At 37.6% G+C, this 25,035-nt stretch overlaps 3 protein-coding genes across 6 annotated transcripts in view; 2 read left to right on the top strand and 1 right to left on the bottom strand.

Annotated features, from left to right (window-relative positions):
- The first annotated feature begins 974 nt into the window (after positions 1-974).
- On the top strand, positions 975-8,358 carry LOC144040677 (retinol dehydrogenase 12-like). Of its 2 annotated transcripts, none has more exons than XM_077555062.1 (7): positions 975-1,182; positions 1,531-1,646; positions 4,913-5,068; positions 5,466-5,570; positions 7,066-7,185; positions 7,461-7,653; positions 7,739-8,358. In XM_077555062.1, the coding sequence occupies exons 1-7, from the start codon at positions 1,022-1,024 to the stop codon at positions 7,839-7,841; spliced, it is 954 nt and encodes a 317-aa protein (XP_077411188.1). In that variant the 5' UTR covers positions 975-1,021; the 3' UTR covers positions 7,842-8,358. The 2 variants fall into 2 exon arrangements, with proteins under 2 accessions (XP_077411188.1, XP_077411187.1); XM_077555061.1 differs by having other exon boundaries at positions 980-1,182; positions 7,066-7,275.
- Positions 8,359-8,559: 201 nt separating this feature from the next.
- Positions 8,560-11,422, top strand: sec61g (SEC61 translocon subunit gamma). The gene is made up of 4 exons (XM_077555067.1): positions 8,560-8,696; positions 9,031-9,129; positions 9,214-9,316; positions 11,146-11,422. The coding sequence occupies exons 2-4, from the start codon at positions 9,036-9,038 to the stop codon at positions 11,153-11,155; spliced, it is 207 nt and encodes a 68-aa protein (XP_077411193.1). The 5' UTR covers positions 8,560-8,696; positions 9,031-9,035; the 3' UTR covers positions 11,156-11,422.
- A 2,531-nt stretch (positions 11,423-13,953) lies between these two features.
- The window catches only part of tpk1 (thiamin pyrophosphokinase 1), an 82,274-nt gene continuing 71,192 nt past the window's right edge, over positions 13,954-25,035 (bottom strand). For all 3 annotated transcript variants that reach the window (XM_077555063.1, XM_077555065.1, XM_077555064.1), the window contains one exon: positions 13,954-14,237. In XM_077555063.1, coding sequence (XP_077411189.1) covers positions 14,092-14,237 — 146 coding nt within the window. In that variant the 3' untranslated portion in view covers positions 13,954-14,091. The remainder of the gene's footprint in view (positions 14,238-25,035) is intronic.

Genomic DNA, 25,035 nt, shown 5'->3' with positions numbered 1-25,035 from the left:
CCTGGACCGGCTTATGTGTGTTTTGAATAAATATGCAGTGTACACACGCTGTATTATTTACTGTTTGAAATGGAGTCCTCCTGTACGGATTTCCACGGAAGTTTCCTCTATCTGGTGGATTTGCTCAGCATTTTCTTCTCCAGTATTCACACAATTTTTACAATAAAATGTCAAACGATAAAAAAGCTGAACGATAGACGACGCAAAAAAGACGGCGAGAACACAATACTAAAAACACTTAAAAACTGTAAAAATAAATAAATATATATTTCCAACACCAAAATATTATTTACACTAACTCACCGCTCACACACAAAAAAATACGAAAATAAGCCACTGAAACCTCGATGTAAACTCCGCGAAACTCTCCTCACTCCCTCCAAAGTGAACGCACCACTTCCTCTTTCGCCACACGTGAAGCCCATCCTATTTGTAATGTATGTGGTATAAAGGCAAAGCTCTGCTCTTGTGCTTTCAGAATCCGTTGAAATTACGTTGCTAACGCAAACGGTGCAAGAGTTACGGTGGTTTGAAAAACATGCGCACTGATCTGATTCTGTATATATTAAAAAGTTACTGTTATATATACAGATCAGTGGTCAGTTGCTCACATGCAAAAACCTGACCAGGTACCGTAATGTACGGTAAAGCTCCGCTCTTCCACTTTCAAAATCCATTGGAATTACGTTGCTAGCACAAACGGTTTGAGTTACGGTCATTTAAAAACCATGGGTCATTTCCTGTCGTCGGCGATAGGTCTGGATTTTGAGGGTTTCAAACTTTTGAATTAAAACCGCCGATTGTAGCATTACATTTAATTTTAATGCACAATATAAATGTACACCCTCTCTTGGGTTGACGCGTCCAATGTGCCTGGCAGCAGGATGCGAGCCACAGGGGTTGGGGGCGGTGGGAAATGGGCGGAACGTCGAGCGTCTGCTTCACAATCTGGAACTTGCGAATTAGATCAATTACATGCCAGCTCGCTTCTGAGTGGCTCAGCGCTGATGATGTCGTGGCAATGCGGGCGGGGCTATCAGGAGCGATGATGATGATGATGATGGTGATGATGATGATGATGCAAACTGCCAGAAGACCGATTGTTCATTTCTTCTTCAAGTGGCGCCAACCCGTGTTTCGTCAGGTGGTAATTCGTAGCAGTGGAGCAAAGATGAACTGCAGGTAGGACGACATATTGACAACGAGGCGAGTGCAGATACAAAAAAAAAAAAAAGTGACTAACCCCCGCGCTGATCCTGCTCTATGCTTGTGTTCTTGCCAAGACTTGAAAGTGACTGTATGCTTCTGTCAAGTGACTCATACATTAAGTAGTATGTATGGCAAAAAATAAAGTTAGCAGTGGGGGTAACTTCAATAAATCATTAGGGCACTCATTTAATTGTTGTTAAATTTTGTGTAATACCTCTTAAAAAAGTGGATTATCATAACTTTAATTTCTTAAATATACATAATAATTATTTCTATTTCCAAATAGACTTGATTAAGAGATTTTGTTTGTTTGTGGTCCAGACCTGTATGCTGTAACCGCTGGTCATCTGAGGAGAGGCTGGATAAGAAAACAGTTATCATCACTGGAGCTAACACTGGCATAGGCAAGGAAACAGCTCGAGACCTGGCAGCAAGAGGTACGATAATTGCTTTTTAGTGCTTCTATTCCAATCACATCCCTTGGGATTTTTTTTTTGGGTGGGGGGATTTGCTCCTTGATTCAATTTAGCTCTCGTTTATACAGTAATCGGATAATGCATTTCTTTTGTTTTTTCTTCCCAACCATTGCATCATCAACTTGTATTAGAGCTGTCAAACGATTACATTTTTTAAATCAGATTAATCACATTTTAGAATTTTGATTAATCATGATAAATCACTTAATTAAAAAAGCTTTTTATCAAAAAAAATTGCTGGCAAATTTGAAGAGCACCTGTTATGTGTCAATTCTTTTTACATTTAATGTTATGAAGATGTCTTCAACATTTTTTGGGGATTCACGGCATACTCTCATCCTCCTCTTTTTCCAATCAGTTAATTACTTGCATAATTTAAAATGAAAAAAAAGACCCAATATTTTTGACATGAACAAATATTCTGAATGTCATACGCAAACATTTAATAATGCTTTACTTTAATGCATGTTTATTGCTCAAACACACCTTGTGCTGCATTTAACGTAACTATCCGCTGTCAAACTAAAGGATAATCGGATAATCTGCGGTCAAAATTAATAGGGTGAATAATCTGCATTTATTTATGATTAATGCTAGAATTGTTTGTGATTAATCAATGAGTTAACGCTTTAACTTTGACAGCACTATGTATTTATTTATATTATATATATATAATAACTTTTCATTCATAAACTATTTTCATAACTCTTCTGATCATCGACTTACAACTAATTGAATGATACCTTTCTTTATGATGGAATGAGGGGGTATTGATCGCTTTTATTGGCACTAAGCAACATTACTGCTGTCCTGCCAGAAGATGCAAAACATTTGTCGATACAAACAAACAGATAAGTAAATAAATAAATAAGGGAAGCTACCCGGATAAAAGGACAGTCAAGGATCAACATTTACCTGGCTTTCACTCATAACACTACTGCCTTTGGTGCTGCCATAATCAACGGAAACTGAAAATTAGTTAGTTGCTTTAAAAGCCAAAGGCTTTAATTTGGTGTGATTCGATACATTTACATCTTTTAAATCAAAACAGATTTTCTGAATTAAACCAGTATATATTTAAACCGGTATAACACCCCGAAACTGCAACCATTGCTAACACTACTACACTTAAAGGGGAAGATATCAAAACTTTTTCTAAATGTGCATTATCAGTAGCTATTTACCTAAATCTAGGAAATAATTCTTCTGAAAAATACATTTAAAACACTGCATCCATTTTTTTCTCCCCGAGTGCAAATTTGTGACAATGTGACATGTTTACCAATAACTTTATTTAGTAAGCAAAACCATATAGCTAGTACATATTCATCAGCAACAAGCTACATATTCAATTTTATGACATATACAAATGCTACATAATAAACCATGATCATCTACATGCACTTATTTACAAGCCAATCTGGATTTTGTTTTGCTGACCTATTTGTCATCAAAAACCTGAACTTACCCGACATTTTCTGTGTGACTTCTACATTCCAGTCATGAATCAAGAGCTGCAAAACATAAGCAGATTTAAAACTAAAGCATGACCCTCATGTTAAGACCTCCACCAAATGCGTTTAATCCTTCCCCCGCACCACACTAAATTGCTTTTTATGAACATGTATGCATGATTTATTCTCATTGTCCTTTTGCACCGAACGTGAGGTGATGTCTAACCAAAATGAACATGTGACTTAACACTCCGCCAGTCAAGTGACGGAAGACAGATGATGCGTCAAAAAGGGGGACAGAGGGAGCATTGTGAGGCGCTGCTCTCTTCCGGAGCCAGACGGGAAACAAAAGAAAGATGGGAGAATGAGCCCAACACACACACACACACACACACACGCACACACACACACAAATTTTGTTCACCCATCTTGAAAGGCTCAGTGAACCTTTGCCCTCCCTTTTTTTTTCTTCTAAAAAAGGTTTATTTATGCAAAGTTTGTTTTCACACATCCAAAAATGTTCCATGCAGTGTTTTGGTTACATTTACTTGATAAATGACTAACAACACAATATGATGCATGGCAATAAGAAGAATTCCAATAGTTTTATTTTGTTTTTAAGTATCCCTTTCATAAACTGGGATAAATAAAAAAAAAAACAGCCATGATGTGCATGTGAGGTTGATTCAGCATCTTTTTTTTTTGGTGCGCCATCTCTTAAAATGCAACAGGAAAATCACGCCGACTCATTAGTTTTTGAATATTGAGCCTTTGGTGCATTTAGCACATTGACAACAGCTTGTTGTCTGCTTTATTTTAATGAAGTGAGCTTGGCCTCGGAGGCAATGTGGGAGTAACTGAGTTTTCCCACATGGGACCAACAGCAGACAAACAAAGACAGCCACTGAGTAATCACTCTCCTCTTCCATAATTGCTGGCCATCGCTGCTATGTTCGTGTGTGTGACTGTGTGTGTGTATTGTACTCTGTGTGTGCTCTCCAAACAGCTCATTAATGGAAAGGCACCATCATTTGTGTCCCACATGAATAGCAATCAAGTGGATTTTGTGTCCAGCAAGTTCAAAACTATTATGGGATGTTGAATAGAATGCTGAGTAAGCATGGGCGGATAGTAAATTCTGACAGTTTGATAACCTTGAGATAAAATATTGCGGTATCATGGTATTAAAATTACAGCTCTAAAAGTAAAATATATATTTGGTTAAATAAAAACAACATTTCCCCCCTATTGAACACAATTTTTTTAACAAAATATAGAATATTTGATGAAGAAGAAAAACTATAAACAAATAAATAATAAATAATAAATAATAAATAATAAATAATAAATAATAAATAATAAATAATAAATAATAAATAATAAATAATAAATGTTGACATACTTCTTCTGTTTTTAAATTATTATTTTTTTTTTAGAAAGTCACAGTGTCCCATCATTGGTGAGCTATTCTTAGAACAGACCTGTGGGCGACTCATATTGTCATTGGAGCTCACTTGCACCATTTTTTTTTAAGGACAATGCACATTAACAGAGTAAAAAGCCCATTTTGGAAGAGGAGGCTCTCCCCTCAATGCATAACTCACCATTCCCTTTTCCTCTTTGCTAATGAGGAGAGAAAAAAAAGTTTATTTTACTATCACTTTTTGCAGTGTTAGTTTTATTGTACTTTCGTTACATTCATACTTGTGACCAAAAGTATTGCTGGAAGGTTCATAATGTATTGTATGATTGCATTATCTTTTCTTTTTTTAGGTGCCCGCATCATCATGGCATGCAGGGACTTGGAAAGAGCAGAGGAGGCGAGATCGGAGATTGTGGAAGACACTGGTAATGAGAATGTGCTTGTCAGGAAACTGGATCTTTCTGACAGCAGGTCCATTCGAGCCTTTGCCGAGCTCATCAACAAAGGTAGGTTGAGTTGACTCTCTGTGGTGTTATATATTGAACAAAAATATAAAGGCAACATTTTTATCTTTGCTCAACTCTCAAGTGAAAATATTTTTTCTCAAATATTGTTTAAAAAAAATGTCAGGGTCAGTGTTTTAAACTGGGGTGACGGTTTCAAATACGGGTTTCAAGTCTTGTGTCTAGTGGCGGTTAGCCTCATCATTCCTTCCTTCCTTCCACTCCTCTGTCCCTCCCTTGTTTCCTTTTTTCCATAGTAAGTTCATTTAAACAGTTTTTGGCACACCAAGTATAAACTACGCAATAACATTTTTGAACCATAATGCAGAACGATTACTAAGAGGGAGCCTTATTGTGTAACTGCAACTTTTCATCATAATGTGCTTGTGTTTATTTTTAGAGGAGAAACAAGTCAACATTTTGATAAACAACGCCGGCATCATGATGTGTCCATACTCCAAGACCGCTGATGGCTTTGAAATGCAATTTGGAGTCAATCATTTAGGTGAGTCTGCAAGTTTGTCAAGAATTAGATCATGCAGAACATGCAGAAAAATCCACATAGTATATTTTCTCTCATTCTCACTACTTAAGGTTGTTATCTGATAGGAAACCAATTGAAGTAATTTATTTGTTATGAACATGTAAAGAACTCATGAGTCATAACAAGGATGATTCTATAGTTATGTTTGTACGCATAAACAAGCCATACATCATACCGTGTACCATGGCACACCTCTATCATGATAATGGTTGGTATTTTTAACCCGAGCTGATGGAAGCTAGAACACGCTGTGCTCCACAAGACTGCCCACACACATAAGCAAATGCACACACACACACACACACACACACACACACACACACACACACACACACACACACACACACACACACACACGCACGCACGCACGCACGCACGCACACGCACGCACGCACGCACGCACACACACACACACACACACACACACACACACACACACACACACGTCCATCCATTTTCTATACAGTACCGCTTACCCACAGTAATTTGTGAGTGAGCTAGAGCCTAATGCAGCTGACTTTGGACAAGAGACTCTGATAGCCAGTTAACCACAGGGCGCGTATAGTCAAACAACCATTCACACTTAAGAACAATTAAATGGCTTAGAAACATGATTTTATAATTTGGCAGCACTATACTTCACTTTATAGAACATGTACAACCACTTCCTTTTCCTGCCTGCACTTCCTTTGGAAACAATAAGATAGGAAATCAAGAACAATGGTATAGAGAGAAAAAAAATCCTGAGGTGTGGCTTGGTGTTTTTTTAAGCAACCCCAAAAAATTGTTTACATTTTGTGAGAGCCCCAGACCTGATGAAACAGATGAAAATCAACCCCAATGCTAAAAGACCTAAAAGTGTTTCATTTAGAAACGTGAAAAATTCTGCAGTAGCCTTGGACTTGATAAAACAGATGACAACCGTGCACCTCAAAAGCGCATTTGCTTCTAGTATTTTTTCCAACTGTCTATTTTTGTTAAAGGGGAAGTCAAACAAAACATTTTCTATGATGCTCCAGTAGTCTAAACACAGAATTCTGATCAATATTGCGTTTGTTGAATATGAATAAAGCAGCAAAATCCATTCGTTTTTATCCATGTCAGTGGGAAGCTATTTTGCCACTTGCTGTCAACTAGAACTGACATCATAGTTGCTTAAGGCTCAGGTAAACCAATCACAGATCTGCTTGTAAAAGTCACATGACCAAACTCAAAAACAGGTGAGCCCTCATTGGTCATTTTCAGAGTCCTGAGCAACTGTGATGCCATTTTTAGTCGACAGCAAGTGACAAAATGGCCGCCTCTGCTTAGTTCATATTCCACTTTTTTTTTTTTATTGACTACCCCTAAAGGCAGTATTTGCTTGGGTTATTCAGTTAAAAGTCAATTCTCCAGAAAAAAGAAAAAAAAGTCAATTCTGTACTGAATTTGTTATATTTCCGTCCTGAAATAACAGGTCACTTCCTGTTGACGTACCTGCTGCTGGACCTGATCAAGTTTTCCGCTCCGGCTCGGATCGTTGTGGTGGCGTCGGTGGCTCACACCTGGACCGGCCTTCAACTGGATGACCTGAACAGTGAGATTAGCTATGACACCATGAAGGCCTACGGGCAGAGCAAACTGGCCAACGTCCTCTTTGCACGAGCCCTTGCCAAAAAGTTAAAAGGTAGAATACTCATTTAAGTACAGTTCATGCATGTGATGGGAAACATTCTTATAAAAACATGAATGAAACACAGTATAATTGGTATGATCAGAAATCAGGAACAAATATTGCCTTGATTGTAGCTGGGGGTTACATTCATTGATACTTCATAATGTGTCTTCTGTACTTTCTTACGCATGTTGCAGGTACAGGTGTAAGCGTGTTCTCTCTACACCCCGGTGTGGTGCAGTCGGACCTGTGGAGGCACCAGCACCCGTGTATCCAAGTGGCTGTGAAGATCTTCAGGATCTTCACAAAGACAACGGTGGAAGGGGCTCAGACCACCATCTACTGCGCTGTGCAGTCTGGCCTGGAAAGCCAGAGTGGAGCCTACTTCAGGTACATTTCATTCATCCGTTTTTGTTAGAATGTCTTTGCGTGTCTCCTTACCGTATCTCAGAAGTCCATTTCTTTGTGGTTTCAGTGACTGTGCCCCTGCAAGGTGCTCCAGAAGTGCCTCAGATGATGATTTAGCTCAGGAGCTGTGGGAGAGCAGCTGCAACATGCTTGGCATTACCTGGCAGTGAATAATGCATACAATAAACAATGCTAGGAGGGACTTTGTATCATGTTAAGTGGGAAAAAAAGGCATCATAGCACTATTAAATAAGGACTTTTGTTAGGGGCATTAGCATTGCTGGACAGTTGTGTCTTCACCAATTTATTTTATAAACAATCTATACATGGTGTCCACTTCTTTTTTAAATAGCATGATGTAGAATGCAACACATACACTTTACTTACACATATCACTGGGGTGAACAATAGATGGAGAAGAAAAAAAGTTCTAATCTAAATCACGAGACATTATTAACACCCGTGGAATGTAGTTGCCGACTGGCGAATTGAGTTGTCAAAGTTAAGCGCCAGAAGTTATTTAAAATGAACCACATTTGGATTACAACTACAATACCAGATACATTAATAAAATCTAATTATATGAGATTGAAAAGATTAAAAAAAAAGAATCTACACTGCTTACTCTCACTTAACATCCTTCACCAGTCATTTGAAAGGTGCAAATACGCAAATAAACATTTACAACTATAGCACCACACTGCCAGCACATACAAATATAATAAAAATACAACTCAGTAAGAAAATAATGCTCAAAAGAACTGAATCAAAAGAATGGGGAAAGTACATGAACTAAGCGGTAAGAGGTATTTCTGCCAACAGATTACATACAGTACCCTAGCGTTGCTACAAACCGCCTCCAGCCGCTAGATAGCAGTATAAGCAACACGACACTAAAGAAGAAACGAGAGAATTTGAGCGCATGCGCGTGCAAAGTCTACGTCAGCTCTTCTAACATATCCACATTAGAGCTACGTGGCTTCTATCCACTCCTCTCTCATCTCATCAAATACGACCACGACAAAGTAAGAACTGTAGCACGCAAATACTCTAGTTAAAAAAAAAAACAGGTGTAAGCAACAAAATGTTTTATTGGATGTATTTATATATTTTATTTTAATTTTATTTTACATTACTTCGGCATTGTAGCTTGTATTTGGTGTTCTAGGCAAGCAAATACATGTTTATAATCTACATCTTTTCTGTAATCGAGTCAATAAATAACTTGAAATATGTATTTTATTTAGTGATGGGGTCACAACTTTGTGTTAAAAGTGTGAGGCTAATGTCAACGTCAGCAGTCGATAGCGATGAGTTAGCTTGCAGCTAACAGACTCTTGCGATGCTTCTCGTCTTCAGCTAAAATGGATCAAGTAATGCAGTTTGTAGAACCCAGCCGGCAGTTCGTCAAAGACTCCATAAGGCTGGTAAAGAGATGCACAAAACCAGACAGGAAAGGTTTGTAAAGTAGTTTGATCATTACTCTATCGTGGTGAGACCACGAGTAGATTTCATTGTGAATATTTATGCTTACCTTTTCAGAATTCCAGAAAATTGCAATGGCCACAGCGATTGGGTTCGCCATCATGGGTTTCATTGGATTCTTCGTTAAACTGATCCACATCCCCATCAACAACATCATTGTGTAAGATACTGCAAAAATTCAGTGTTGAAGGTTTCCATTTAGTTAAATCGCTTCGATTGGGATGTAAAAACAAACCAAAAAAAACATTTGGTGTGATTATTTATGCTGTGTCCCTCCTGCATAATCAAAAACAATTACGCTACAACAGTTTTTCTCATAAAAAAAATATCGAGGGACAATGTCAAACAAAAATTGGACATACAAGTTAAATATGTACCTTCTGCCATCTAGTGGACAGATATTTAATTGTTCAGCCTCTCACTAGACTAGGGGGTCGGCAACTCAAAATGTTGAAAAAGCTAAATTGGAAAAAACAACAACCCCAAATTAAATCATTCAGGAGCCGCAAAAAATAAAAAGCCGTATATAAACCTTGTAATGAAAGCAACACATGCTCTAAGTGCCTGTATTAGCTATATTGACCTACAATCAAAATGACTGAGCATTCATGATTAAATAGTTGTTTTCCCTGCATGCATCCTCGATGGTGCTTCAAGTTTATCTTCCATTACAACATTACAGTATTATGTTTCGTTGCATTGATGAAATGATAGAAATACAATAAAGAAATCAGATTTTGATATTTTTATTTGGAGGAAGTCATCCTGTGATTTCAAACCTCCTCATGGAAATAAAGCGTCCCATTTAAACACTTCAGCCCGGCCTCCACCTCGTGTTTGGCCTTTCAATTATATTAGTTTGATCATTTCTTCTTTCGGCCCATCAGAGTTCCCATACCTGCATAAAAGCGCTGCATGTTCTATGGGGTTTCTATCAAAATATTTTCAATTTTTAAAGCTAATTTAGTGACAATGCTCAAAACAACCATGTGACTCATCCCCGATTCCATTTTATTATTTTGCGAATATTTACGGAGAGCAGACTGCACCGTGGGATGATGTCATATTAGTCAAATTAATTAATCTTAAACTTTCGCATTTCTTTGTTTGAATGTCATACAAAAAACAAAAGGTTCAGAAGGTTGCCAGGGTCAGCATTGCAGCATCTATTATAAAGTCAAGATTAAAATGGTGTTAGTTTTACCTTTTATTGGCCGCCAGATTTTGAAAAAAGGCTGATACAGATACTCGTCAAAATGCCCAATATCTGCGCCGATTATCGGCCAGGCCGATTTTTCGGTCTATCCCTAATCCTGACAGCCACGTACGTGGTGTACGCTTTTTCCATCGAGAATGGGCTTAATGTTTACTTTTATTAATTGCAGAATTAATTGCTGATTGGTGACGTTGCCTGCCATTTTAATAGCTGATAGAAACGTGTCTCGAAAGCTATGGTACAAATCTTTGTTGACAGAAATGTTGACATTTTATATTTAATCTATACATTTTACAGCACAAGAATACATTAAAGTATTTTTGTGTCATGTTTGTCCTCTTACAGAAAAAACATTAAAACAAGAAAATACAAATTTCCCTCCATCTTTTATCATTTTCAAATATTTTAAAAAAAAGTTCCAGTGAGCCACTTGAGTGGCGCTAAAAACTAAAGAGCCGCATGCCCGAGAGCCGCATGTTGCGGACCCCTGCACTAGATGTTACTGGAATAGGTAGCTATCATATTTGTTGTAAATAAAAAAAATTGGACCAGTTAAGCAACATTGGATAATTTTAGCACAGTGGTTGGAAGTCATTTTGCAACACGCTGTTGCAGCTCTTTGTATGTAACTAACTTTTCAGTACATCTTTGAGTCATCTTACATTAAAGTTGACTCTTTTTGCTATAGAATACAAAAGCCAGCAAACCCACAAAACTTACAGCTTCCATGTATGTGCAAATCGTAATGGCATTGTTCTCATTTTGTCTTGCAGTGGTGGTTAAACATCCAGGACCAGAAGACAGCTGTGCAGTTGTGATGGGTGGACTGAAGGGATGACATTTTTACATTCTGTTGACATTTCTCTCTCACTTTGTAAATAAAATGCGTAGGGATGCACGATAACAATTGCCAAATAGATCAATACATGGGGTGGGACAAGATTTGATTTACAGTTAAATTCAACAATACCAAACGGCTCAGAGTGTATGATGAAATCACTTTCTTGTCATTTTACATATATGTGGATAAACTGAATTTTTGAAAGGCGATTCAACACGCATCTCAATTCATTTTAAAGTGGAACGATTCAGTTCGATTCAACTAGTTGTTTTAATACAACTCTAGCACTGTGTATATATATGTATTTTAGTTTCCATACACAGAAATTCCCATCTTTTTTCTAACAAAAGTCACAAAGTGTATCACCTACTAAAATACCGGGTGGGAAATATCATATGCAGCTTTGGCTCAGCACAGTCTCACCTATAGCGTGCTGAAGCGCTAGTGAGCCCATATTCATTCACAGCCTTGATCAGTTGTCCAAACTCGGTCCTGAACCTCATCAGCAAGCTCTGCATAAGCCTGATAACGATCTGTTCATTGGAAGAGGGAAACATCGAAAACATGCAGGACTCTGGCCCTCGACGACTGAGTTTGGACACCACTGGCATAGATCCAGGGTCACAAACGTGCTGCCCCCAAGGACTACACGTGTCACCTATGAGCTTGTTCAAAAACTAGCTCCCTAGTCATAAGGTATCGTGATTTAATAGGAATGTTGTATAAGTGATTTGAAAATGTAAACAATACAAGAGATGAATAGAAAGTGTTGCTTATTAGTATTTCTGTCTCAAAATTAAATTTTTGGAATGGATTATCCTATCGATTATTCCATCAATTACTTGGAAAATTATCCCACATAGTTATCGTACATCCCTAAAAACAAACAATGGGAACTCGTTGAATTGTCCTTTTTTATTCCAACGTCAATCCAACTTCCTTATGAAAAATTGGAGGTAACTGTGTTTACAATTTTAACAGTCAGTTAAAATAAATTACTTTGGGTAAAGTACATTTATCACTAGCACAACTAACCATAACATTGTTTGTAGGGGTGGGAATCTTTGACTGTCTCACGATTTGATTCAATTCTGATTTAAACACACAAAATTAAGAAAATTACACACGGTGCACACTAAAATGCATACACACTTTGTTTAGCTTGTGTCCTGAACTAGCTAGCTCAAGGCTAACGCACAATGGAAAGTGCCATTGCCTCGTTAACACTAATTAACATATACTCTCTTCAAGTTTTATGGGGTAGATGCCACGGACTTCCGACTTCCGGGTTTTACACATTCGCGCCGTTTCCGGCCACCGCTGGCCGCGTTCCAATACTCGCACCCGCGCCCCTGAACCGCGCGCTTCCGCTCATTGGCGGAAGGGCGTTTCGGCTATTTAAAATGCTTTGAACACTGAGACAGACACTACATGCTCACAGCCTCGCACCCGTCGACAGGAATGCACAACCGAGGGGCACAAAGGCAGAAGCGCAAGTACTGGCCCACACCTCGCAAACCGGAAACGGAAACAAAGTTGATGGCTGAAAACCCGGAAGTCCCGCCTCCTCCGTGGCATATAGTCCATTGGCATATCTTGATCGTGACTGTTTTTTTCTATTCTCCTATATCTCTAACTATAACTTAACAGTGTATCAGAACGCGCGGAACCACACTGTCCTAAGTGGCCAAATTGCGAACAGCACTCCCAATAAAGGTACACATCAGGGTTATTATAGTTTTGGAATTTTTATTATTTCGTTTTCAGGGTGGTTCTGTTAGTTTCATTTTTTTTTTTTAATCAGTTTTATTTATTTCATAAATGCTTAGTTTTAGTTAGTTTCAGTATTAGTTTTTTTCTAAATAGTGTGTATTACTTGTGCGCAATTTTTAAAAAGCACCATGGGCGCAACGTCATCTGAAGTTGCTTTTCTATTTGCTGCTGCTAGATTACATAATTTTTGTGTGACACACTTTCGAATGTCCTTATTCCGGTTAATATCAAAATAAATCATCCCCAAAGGCTCGTGCATTAAATTGATTACCAAAGACTAAAACGAAGGACATTTTTGCTATAATTATAGTTAGTCTTATTTGTTTTTTGAACATAAAATGTAGTTCCAGTTAGTTTTGTTTTTTTAAAAGCATTTTCGTTTTTATTTTATTTCGATAAACAAAATAGTTTTGGGAATTTTAGTTTTTTCCGTTAGTTTTAGTCAACTAAAATAACCTTGGTATACACAAACAAGGGCAAGACAGTTTACCATAAAAAAAAATCGATTTGAGGACATTTTATATTGATTCTTAATCGTAGTAAATGACAATTATGATTCTTATGGGAATATTATTATTATTTTTTTGGTACATCCCTAATTGGTTGCCAGCAAATCCACACTTAGATTTTACACCTAAGGACAATTTAGCAGGGGTACTCAAAAACAAACTGACAATACTGTCATTGCCAAACCAAAATATCTTTCAACAACGAAAATAGAATAGAACTTAACATAAATGCGTAATTTCTGAGTGAGTGTGAATGGTTGTATGGTCAATGCGGTTAGCTGGGTGCAAGGGTGCACGCTCACAGCTGGGCTCTAGCTCACCTGTGACCATAATGAGGATTAGCGGTATAGATAATGAATGGATGGTTGGTTAAATGCCGTTTCCATTGATAGTAGACATGAAAAGAGGAAAAATAGTTTTTGACAGAGCATGATAGAAAAAAACAACACAATCAGCCATGAATTTACAAAGCCATTTTTTTACTTTCTGTAGCAAAATCTCTAACTTAAATAAAGCTAGTTTGGCATAAAAATAAAAAAATTGACGTTACAGTTCAACCGCAACGCTTATGACGACAAGTCCGATTAAAAAATGGATCATTGCAGTCCTTTCAGGATGCCCATGCTCCAAAGCAGAGGCTGGTCTGTGGTGACAGTTACACATTTCCTGGGTTGTCCGGGGGAAACCGACTCGTAGGTGTTGGAGGTGCTCACTAGCTTCCCGAACTGCAGAACCTGGTTATCTGGAGTCAGAAAATAAATACAGAAATATTGTTATTGATTACATTAGGCACATAAATTTACATATGCAAAAAAATATATCGTCCTAATTTTCTAATAAAGTAACTTTTTGGTCACCCTGTATGTTCACAGGCAAAAGTAAAACGTGTCCAACAGTGACCTCATGTGGTCAAAGTATTTCAAACAAACCTGATTAAAACCAAGGACCACTTCAGCCTGCTTTACGGTGAAAATGTATTCTTCAAAATAATGTTTCATCGGAAATAACAGTGACTGCCCTTCAGTGTGCCAGTAAATAGTGAAATATGACTTTGCATGTCACCATTCCATTTAGTATTACATTTGTTCACACATCATTTGCCGTGAGCAAGTTGAGCAGAAAAGCGCCCTGAGAGTGGATGTGTTGGACTGTGTCTAATAGAACAAGGGCAAAGCTCGGGAGGCAGACGTAAGACAATCACTTTCATTTACTTTTTAACACGGGGGACTGCTCTTGCATGTTCCCGTGGTCTGCGGCAAATTAGATGTCAAATAAATAATGTATAAGCAATTTTTGGCCCGACAGTTCTGCGATTGAGTCAAATTTAAATGTTGGGATCAGAAGGTGTTTAGGTTTAGTGGTCCAGATGATTCAGTGCAGTGCAGTCTTACCAGTGGCGGTCCATGCGAGCTTACCCAACTTAATCCACCTCTTAATACTATCGTTATCACGTCGCAATTATAAAACCATCAATTCTTGACAAAACTGCAATGTCTAGCTTCTCTGGAAAAGACCACGTTGAAAATGGATTTTCAAGTCAATTTCTTATTACGGAGGGCATAAAAACTTCAAATCATGCGTGCAGACTGCTACAGACAATGCTTTGCTTGCCAGCTTGGTTGCCCTGTGAGGCCAATTTAAAAACAGTCAATGATATATTTATAACATTAATAAAGACATTACTGACAAAAGTGTCACTCAGAAACACCAGCAAGGGCAAAACACAATTCAATTTGACAGAATAAAAGCCTATATCACAAAATAAGAGTGCATAGACAAACTAAAAGTGAAAACAGCATCACAACTGGCAATGTTCTCATCATAATGGACATTTGCTAAAGATTAGACAAACTAAGAGTGGCTAGCACGTCATCATCAAACATTATCATCATAAGGGACATAGTAGCTGTATAGCAACTTTAAAATAAAAAGGACGAGAGAAAATAAGACGGGCAAATACCTCATCAATAAGGGACCATAACAATTCAAGGACCCCGTGACTCTACCCAAAACAGCCATAACACACGAAGGCCTGAGCCAAGCTTCAAATGCTTCCATTTTCCCACATTTTATTTATTGAGTTAAGTAGTTATTTATTTTATTTCGTTACAGCCCTATTCCAAAATTGAATACGGAATATTTTTTTCTTTCAGCACATACATTCCGCATTCATTAAAAGTAAATAAATAAATAAATCAAAAATAGATTTGACAGCCTATTAAGCTCAGGTGTATCCTGTTTCTATAATTTACGCTACTTGTGGTAAATTCAGCTGATTAGTGATCAGACATGAATTGGAAAGGTACACACATACAGTAGGCCCAACAGTTGACATTGGGTTAAAACTAACAACAACAACATTTATTATCATGGGGTGTCGTGTGAATTTGAGAGGAAAATTATTTTCATTCAATTTTGGAATAAGGCTGTAACATGGCAAAATAAGAACATGTGCACCGTATATTTTTCCCCAGATACTGCTGGGCTAATCGCAAGTCTGCTTTTGTTACAATGACCACTGTGGGCGGAGCCTGAGCCTTGCAATTTGAGTGACTTTTACTTACGGGACCAGAGCCCAGAGATAGTGTGTGTGTGTGTGTGTGTGTGTGTGTGTGTGTGTGTAAAAATCAAGCACCAATAAGGATAATAAAAGAAATGTCACACTTGATGGTTTGAAAGGCATTTTGGAGACACAGCTATTTTTAACAAGCCATTAAAAAGCACATTTTCCATATTTCTTATAAATAAATAAAAAAAGAAGTTTGCCCCTGCAACCAGAGGACCCATTTTAAGAAAATTATGCAAACCAATCACCATACACTAGAACTTAGCATAAGTGTAGCACGATTAGTCAAAAGCAAAGCTTGATAATTGCATTATTTGTCCATTCATGAATGCATTAAGATACACAAGTTGTAGATAATGAAAAAGTTACACTGGTGCGGCTCTTTCAGTGCAAAGGAAAAAGAACACGTGACAACAGTTAGCAAACAATAAAGACAATCGCCTGTCCACAGGCGTCTGCACGCCCATCAAACGGGCGTTAAAAACAGCCTCTTCTCGAATGAACAATACTGAGCTCTCCTGTAAAATAAAAAAACAAACAAACAAAAAAAAACAAAAACAAAAAAACAGCCTCTTCTGTTTCAAAGGCTGCAAAACAAGCATTGTATTGGAGTGGATTGACACAAAGAAAAAAAAAACTGCTCGGGAAGTTGCTTAATAATTGAGTGAGCACAGTGCCTGAACCACAAAGAGTAGGAGGAGAAATATTAAACTGCTGCTGTGAAGGGAGCTATCTGCAGGGAAATAGTCCCACCATCACATTAGGCCGAGATTATAGTTACAGGTGTAATACTCACAATGAAAACCAGGGGCAGCATAACACCACGAAAGAATGACAGATTGGTTTCTCGTTTTCTGTACAGGCTTTTTTGTCACATAACAACCAAACATACACTTTGCAGAAACTTTTGCGCAAAGCCTTTACTGAGCACACGTGGTTTTCAAATGTATTTATTAGTAATCCCCCCATCAAAGCTGATACCGATCAATAGGCACCCCCGCTGCACGAGTGCACGGGGGGCTGAGAATGAGTGTAACCCCCCATCCAGTGATAACAATGGGAATGTTTGCTGCCTGTAATTGCATTTCCAGCGTGCCACAGCTGAAAGGGCCCGCCAGCTGTACGGGGAGAGTGCGTATTTACACAACAAATTACCCAGAGGAGAGGACGACCGACTCGCAGACACTCCAAATGTCGTGAAAATGTAGACAAGGGAATTTTTTTGGGGTGGGGGACAGTGGGGGGGAGCTGGGGGGATAGATGAGGGAGGGACTATTGCTGTTGTATATTCTCAGAAGTAGATACAGCTATATAACACTGGGGAACAATAAAAATAAATACATTAAAAAAAAATGGTTGAGTTAGATTTTTATGATAAATATAAATGGCATGCTGATTCCAAAATTGCAGTCAACTATTTTCTAGCACGTAAAGTTTTTTTTTTTTCTCTCCAGCTCACCCTTGAGATAAGCAAAATTCCACTGATTAGCTGTAGTAAGACTCTAGTAAGAAGAGATGATCAGAATCATTGACAATTATGTGGCAACTTTTTCTTGTCGCCAAGAGATTTTGAACAAAATTCGGAATATTTGTACTGTAACTATAATCTGCGCAAATGTTTGTACTTGTCGGCAATTTTGAACACAATTTCTAGGCAACAAGAACAACTGTTTGCAACATTTAGCGAACCCAGGTGAAAAACTAACATTCGTTATGTTGACAAACACTCACAAGGCCTACGATCTTCAGTGAGATACCACCTTAAGATTGAAAGTATCAGCAGAAAACACTCTTTGAATTTGTGCTTAGTCTTACTTGATCACAAGCAATACATCACTCAAAATCAACATGATTTGAAAGTTTGAATGTCATCAGTTAAAAATATCACCCGGGAATTCACTCACAATTCACAATTGCGTTCAACATCAATAACAGGCTTTAGAGAAAATCCCCCGAAAGTTTGCCAAAAAAGAAAACCTGGCAGAAAACGTACAAGTTTTATCTCAGTACCTAGAACATTTTGAGAATCAAATTATTCAAAACGATTCGGATGCTTACCGAGGGGCACAGAAACAATCCTGAAAGTTTACAAAGTGTAAAGACCGGTTCACTTCAACCCCAAATCTTCCTGAAGTAACGTAATATTTTTATTATGAAAAGATATTCATCCCTCAGAACTTTTAAATGAAAAAATGGTAAGCTCGCATTTGTATTCAGTTTGCAGATGGTGGGGAAGCAAAAGTTTATGTAAATGCAACACTTCACATTATTCAAACAAGTCAAATCAGATTGAATGAGGACAATGGCAAATCTGGTTTGTATTTCCTTCTTTTCCTAGCAGCAACCTTCGGTTAGTTTGGGGAGTTTGGCTGGGGCGTCCATACTGTAATACTTTAACATTGTAAACATTGTCTGCCACTGCTATAGTACTGTGTCAATTTATACAATATAATCAATACAATACAATACAATACAATTACACAATTATTTAGAGCCATAATCATTTGAAATATACTAATATAAGTAGGGATGGGCGAGTACCGATACGAGCTATTGGTATCGATGCCGATACGAGCCATATTTTGAGGTATGGGTACTCACGACGGTGGCCAATGCTAGTATTGGCTGCACCCTTATGAGTGTTTTACAATCAGGGACTAGAAATTAGAAGAATAGAAAATTGCCATTAATTTCATGCAAATTTAAGGTAGAATCCTATATTGGGATATATGGGTCTTTCTTCAAAATTACCTGACATTGTTTTTTTATTATATTTTTTGTATGAAAAGTAACAGTGGTATCGGTATTCGTGAGTATCGTTCTAAAAAAAGTGGTATCGAACATCCCTAAATATAAGATGTGCACACTCAATTCCCCATGAAGTTCCATTTTGGTATTTGAAAAAATAAAAAATACTATGCTTTGAAATCAAATAACCATTTTTATTAATCATGATTTCAATATTAATCAATATAATTGTGATGATTTTTATAATTTTTTTTTACCCCATAATCACCAGCTGTGGCCAGGGTAAGGCAGGGGATCCTGGCAGTTACAGTGTGGCATTTTAAGTTAAAAAGGAAAAATATGACATGCTGTGTCAACGCACATTTAGAACCCTTTAAATGCAATATGTTGAAACTCAAGACCCAGTCTTTAATTTATATTAATTTTTTACAATTTTTATAGGTAACCACGACCCAATTTATAACATCACAGACACAAGTGACTGCAGCTATATATAAAGTAAGGTGGTGAATATCACATCATCAGTGTGACGCCAATACTTCCTCCCTTTATGCGCTGTTATTTATTGGCCATGACATACGCCGATGCTCGCATTTGCACTGTCAGCACCATCTGCTTCGCCAGGATATCCACTTCTATTAAATGTTTATGATGCTGCCACTGGATTTGTCTAAGAGCGTCAAGTGGAAAAGAGTTTGCGAGTTAAGTTGACCTTCAAGACAGGAAAAGTTGGTGGCATCAGTGGGTTGGGGTAGTCCGTTATAGCTGCAAATGATGTGTTGTGTTGATAGCGACTTGGGGAGGTGGTGGTGGTGATTGTGGGCAATAAGACAGTGTCCTTGTGTTGGACATAATGAAGGGGTTTCAACATGGACAACTGTGCAAGCATGAAGACAAGGTCACAGCTAATGGGCGTTCAAAATGTGTGCATGTTTATATACATGAGTGCACTACTATAACTAGAAGCTGCAAGAATATCCCCATCCCATTTTCAAACCTTGTGATTACAAGGGAATGAAAAGGAGGGCAGCAGTGGAGCATTTAGCATCATGTTGAGGAGAGAGGTGGTCAAGAACAAGATAGAAAAAGATTTTTAAAAAATAAAATTAAAAAAAAGGAACAGAAAAATCAGGATCTGGGTTTTGCATTTTACAAACATTTTCCCGGCCACTTTAGTAGTTCAAAGTATTTAATATATGTTTACTTATTTATAAATTTTCCATCATGTGCAATTTCAGTAAAATGCTCATTAAGTGTTTAAATCTATTAGGTATGCTTCCAAATGTGTATGCTTCGTTTGCTCTTTGATTCCAAGTTGTCAAACTGCTACTTTCTGGTTAGTGGGTTTGAACACAAAAATGGATCATGTCATGCAGTTCTCATTAAAATGGTCTCAGCTGTACACCGGTGTGTTAACGTTTCATAAACAACCCGCTTCCAATTAACAACAACGCTTAGCTTTCTAATCTTTCCCAGAAGTTTACTTTTAATTAAGATTTTGTCGATTGCGTTGCCTCACCAGGAGACAATGCTGTCAAAGTCCACCTGCGTTCACGGAGGCCTTTTAACAAACTGAAGACTGCATTTGGAGGATATGTGGAGGATATGTGGCAATTTTTATGAAGAGGTGAAAAATCCACCCAGATTTCTGTATTTATTTTTTAAATACAATATACATTTAGAGAGGGAATTTTCCTATAATCTTCACTCTAACTTTCTTTAAACAACTATGAGCCACTAATCAAGATTTCTCTGCATGTATTGACATTTTTCGGGTTTCATCATAAGACTATTTGTTGGATTTTCCTCACAACAAACTGAAAATGTGACATACACCTAAATTCAAACCTAAACGTGAAAATCGGAGTACCTCCAAATGTTAAACAAAATAGTGCTTTCCATGGTAATTTTCAGTGTTGCCCCATTAGAGCAGATCTAGATTAAAAATGGTATGACGTTACAGCTTCTAACATCTATTTTTCTAGAGTTGTGCACATATAAGTTATTGTAGTAATGTGTTCATTTGTTTGAGTGGGCGTGGCAAATTAATAATTGAATCATAATTTGTGGGTCAAATGGTGTGACGTCACCAGAACTGGCGTTTTGTGTACATGGTAACTATTTAGCTCGAGTTCACTTTTGACAGTTTGACAGATTGACAGTTACGGACTTAAGACAAGTGGAAACGCCAATTGACACATCTTAAACTAGAATGTGTACAGAGTCCATACACATGAAATCATGAAATGCTTCGTGATCGTTTAGAAAAAGGAAGCAAAACACGCATATTTTTAAGAAAGCGTCTGCATAGATATCAATAAATAGATCTTTCCTTCTGAGTGGCTGCCGCCTTTAGCAAGTTCCGCAATGGTCTTAAGGCCTCCATTATGGAATGACACATGTGGCTTGTACTATAGCTGCATGTCTGTTGTTTGTAACAAACCAATCTGCGTCAAAATCGCTAAAGAATTCAATTAATTGTAATGAATTTATTGGAATCAAACATGCGGCTTGCTCTGTTGCTAATATATCTATGGTCTCCGCTGCTAACTACTGTACGAAGCAGCATGCATGCTAACCCATACAGCATTTAGGATGTTTGCCATAAACCACACCCACTTCCAGTTTATGCCACGCCCATTCCAAATACAGCAACAGATATAGATAATTTAGATGGTCGAACAGATACAGATACCGATAGTGCTGTACTCGCTCATTCAATCGTCATTAGCAAATGACTATTTTAGGAGCGAGTCCAGCTCAAAGAGAAATGCATAGACGAACAAGCCGCTAATTCTTGATGGATATAAAAGTTGTTCAAAATGACGGTACAAAGGTAAAATAATTTCAAATTTAATTGTTAACATACTTTTGGTTCCTACACATTTGACATTTCAAAATTCTATACTGTTTCTATACCATAATATCCAGACTTCTCTGTAAAAAAAAAAAAAGAAGAAATAATTTGTGACATTAGAAAAAATATATCATTCTGATTCTTTAATGAACCAGTTGTCAGAGAATTTACATCAACCCATTATGAGTTATGCCAACAACCATACAACATCGGAATCGTCAGGATTAATGCCCGACAAGGTGTACAATTATCAGGGATTAAAGGACAATGTGGAGAAGTGAACCAATGCGCAGAGGAGGACGGTTGCCTCCATAATCCAAAATCCATTAATCACTGATAATTGTACATCTAGTTTGGTAATATTAAAAAACAATCACAGGTATGACAATAAAATCCGTTTTTTTCTCTCTCAGTCTGGCAAATCAACTCTGAATGGCATACAAAATGAAGATTCTGGAGTGGCCTAGTCAAAGTCTGCACTTGAATCTGATTGAAATGCTGTGGCACGACCTTGCAAAGGTCCTCCAGTGTTGCTGAATTAAAGCAATTCTGCAAGAAAGAGTAGATTAAAATATCTCCCCAGAGATGTCAAAGAATCATTGCCAGTAATAGAAAATACTTAATTTCAGTTGTTGCTGCAGAGTGTGGCCCAACCATTTACATTTAGTACTAGTAGGTGAAGTACCTTTTCCACACAGGGCCAAGTAGCTTTGAATATTCTTTTCCCTTAATAAATAAAATCACCATTTCAAAATTGAAAAAAAAAATCTCTGACTGGGCACAAGACATTTATGAATTCAATTTATTTATTAAATATTTAACTCCCACCAAAATGCATTGACAATATGCTTGGAAGACTACAAATACATCAGAAAAATACCTAGATAATACTATCTTGCTCTGCAAGCTGAATTCTCGCGGTATTTGTGAGTTCACAATCTCCTCACATTACATCTTGATTTTCACCGATCCAGAGCAACATTGTGTTTGGGGGCGGGATATGCAGCTGTGACGAAACCAGGAAGCGCCGACACCGTGGGAAACAAACTAACCTAACATAGATGAATGGACGCTGCAATTAATTCTGTTCTCACAGAATTACTCACGTTTCCTTGTTGAATGTTAAACAGCGAGAGGCGCTTCATGCATTTTTAGCTGGTAAAAATGTTTGTGCTTTTTTTCTCCCCTACAACCAGAACGAAAACGACGAAAACGACACTTTCATCCGTGGTCAAAACAAATGTGCACAAGATGCCGCATTGTCCAATCAGCTCGAAGTATTGTACATAATGTCCTTTTCTGAGCAAATCACAGTGGAGAAGTCCCAGATTGATATTGTGGAGAACTCCCTTGGTTGAATTACAAGTATCAATCTGGCTATTGCCAGGTTAAGATAATACAGCAATGTCCCAAAGTCACTTCCCGAAAAACCCTCATAATGTCTTGGTCTAGGTTAATATGTACGAAAAAATAAATAAATACTTAATGTAACCAATTGGAAGACTTTTGTAAGGTCCATAATAGCCCGTTAATTCAATACACCCATCACAAGAATAATAGATGGCAGCTGGTGAGAATCAAAACGGCAAATGTGGGGAAAAAAACAACCTTGAGGCACATGTTGGCCGTTTCAACTGCAGCTGCCACAGTTTTGATGGAGCTCCACATTATGTTCTGACGCCACCGGAAAATTGTGCAAATTCATTTGGATGCCGTGATTGCACTTTTTTGTCAGTCATAAAAACATCTATTAAGAAAGACTGTATTCAAGAGCAGACACTTGTCACCACTGGCGCCATCCAGGCAATCAAAGCTAATAGTGTACATTTAAAGTACATGTGTATTGGAAAAAATAAATCTATTAGTTTTTTACTTATTTGGGAATCCTGATGCTCAGAGAATAACACACTAATATATATTACAGACTCAGAGATTGCAATATTAGATTGCAACATGGCAATAACATAATTTACATATAACATGTCAGTTTTTTACAACAATGGAAGACTGCATTCATTTCAAAAATAATAAAAAAAATAATCCCAAAAAATGTTTTATGCACTCTATTTAGCACACAACAATTAGTGTCTCCAAGGCTCCATTGACATATTTTAAGCAATAAACGATAAACATCCCCTTTCATCTTACACATCATTTTAATGATAGCCAGAAGAACTATCTCTGAGAAATGGCCTTTGCCATTTCTAATGTAACTTATGGGAAAAATAAACAAATAAAACAATAAGCTTGGCGGTTTTTCACATCAGGACATTATGAATCCCCCAAAAGTCATGAACTGTGTCTAAACATCCCCCCCCCCCCCCCCCTCAGTTTCTACTAGTGTCGTGTTCAAGACTATACCATCTAAGACCAAGACTTACCCGAGACCGAGGCAAAACTAACACTTTTGGGAGTCGAGACTGACTCAAGACCAATACTGAGACAAGTCGAGACTGTGACGAGACCAAGACCATAAAAAAAAAAAAAAAAAAAAAAAAAAAAAAAAAATTAACTATGACAAGGCTGAACCTTTGAATTGTCTCATTGTTGCCATTGTCTCTCTTATTGGAATTTTCTTCAAAATACATTTGACAACCAAAAACACAGCCACTGCAAGTCTTTCAAAGCACAACATGCAAAAATCTCCAATATGAACAATGTTTTTTTTACTCAAAACAAATTCTTACAAAAAACACACTATCACATAGAAGAATAGCAGATCCGTGATGGTCTTTATGGAAAATCCAGAGTGCAGCTAGTCCAAGATAAGGCCAAGACTTTTGGGAGTCGAGTCGGAGACAAGACCAATACCTTCAAAATGTAATCTCGAGTGTGACAACAGTATTTTGTCCCTTAGATATACTGTAACCTCAGTGTGTTATGACATATGGATATTATTAATGACATAATGCTTTTGGTTGTGAATGCATTTCAAACTGTTTGACAAGACAGTTACTGGAAAGCACAGTAAAGGTTTACTGAGGGTCATTCAGAGACTCAATGGCATCCAATGTCATATTCACGAGATAGTGCATGATTGCAACGCCACTTTGGTTGTGGGGTAGATAAAGGGCAATGGAATTCACAATGAGAAGGAAAATGAGGCAGGGAAAGGCTTATTTTGCAAATAAATTGGCAGAGGTCTAAAAGCGTTACTGTAGGCAGGGCCAATTAAACACGCTGAGAGAGGCCTGGAGAATTTTGTGTGGGTTCATGGCCGTGGTCTCGACTAATCAAGAGTGCAGAAAACTCAGCCAGAGTTTGCATAATCATTGGCATTAGCAACCAAGTTTGAGCTGCAAAATAATTGAATTAAGTCAGTATCGCCTATTAAGACCTGAAATATTAGTATTCAATGTGGGAACAAAT

The sequence above is a fragment of the Vanacampus margaritifer genome, chromosome 20, assembly GCF_051991255.1.
Source record: "Vanacampus margaritifer isolate UIUO_Vmar chromosome 20, RoL_Vmar_1.0, whole genome shotgun sequence".
Taxonomy (NCBI): Eukaryota; Metazoa; Chordata; class Actinopteri; order Syngnathiformes; family Syngnathidae; genus Vanacampus; species Vanacampus margaritifer.
Note: the sequence above shows the minus strand (reverse complement) of the source record. Positions and strands in the feature narration are given on the sequence as shown.

Bases quoted from the DNA above. Each gene is read 5' to 3' on its own strand.
- sec61g (XM_077555067.1), top strand. From the start codon at position 9,036: ATGGATCAAGTAATGCAGTTTGTAGAACCCAGCCGGCAGTTCGTCAAA. The intron at 9,130-9,213 runs GTTTGTAAAGTA...TTACCTTTTCAG, and splicing joins CACAAAACCAGACAGGAAAG to AATTCCAGAAAATTGCAATG.
- LOC144040677 (XM_077555061.1), top strand. From the start codon at position 1,022: ATGCGGGCGGGGCTATCAGGAGCGATGATGATGATGATGATGGTGATG. The intron at 1,183-1,530 runs GTAGGACGACAT...TTTGTGGTCCAG, and splicing joins GGAGCAAAGATGAACTGCAG to ACCTGTATGCTGTAACCGCT. The intron at 1,647-4,912 runs GTACGATAATTG...TTCTTTTTTTAG, and splicing joins TCGAGACCTGGCAGCAAGAG to GTGCCCGCATCATCATGGCA.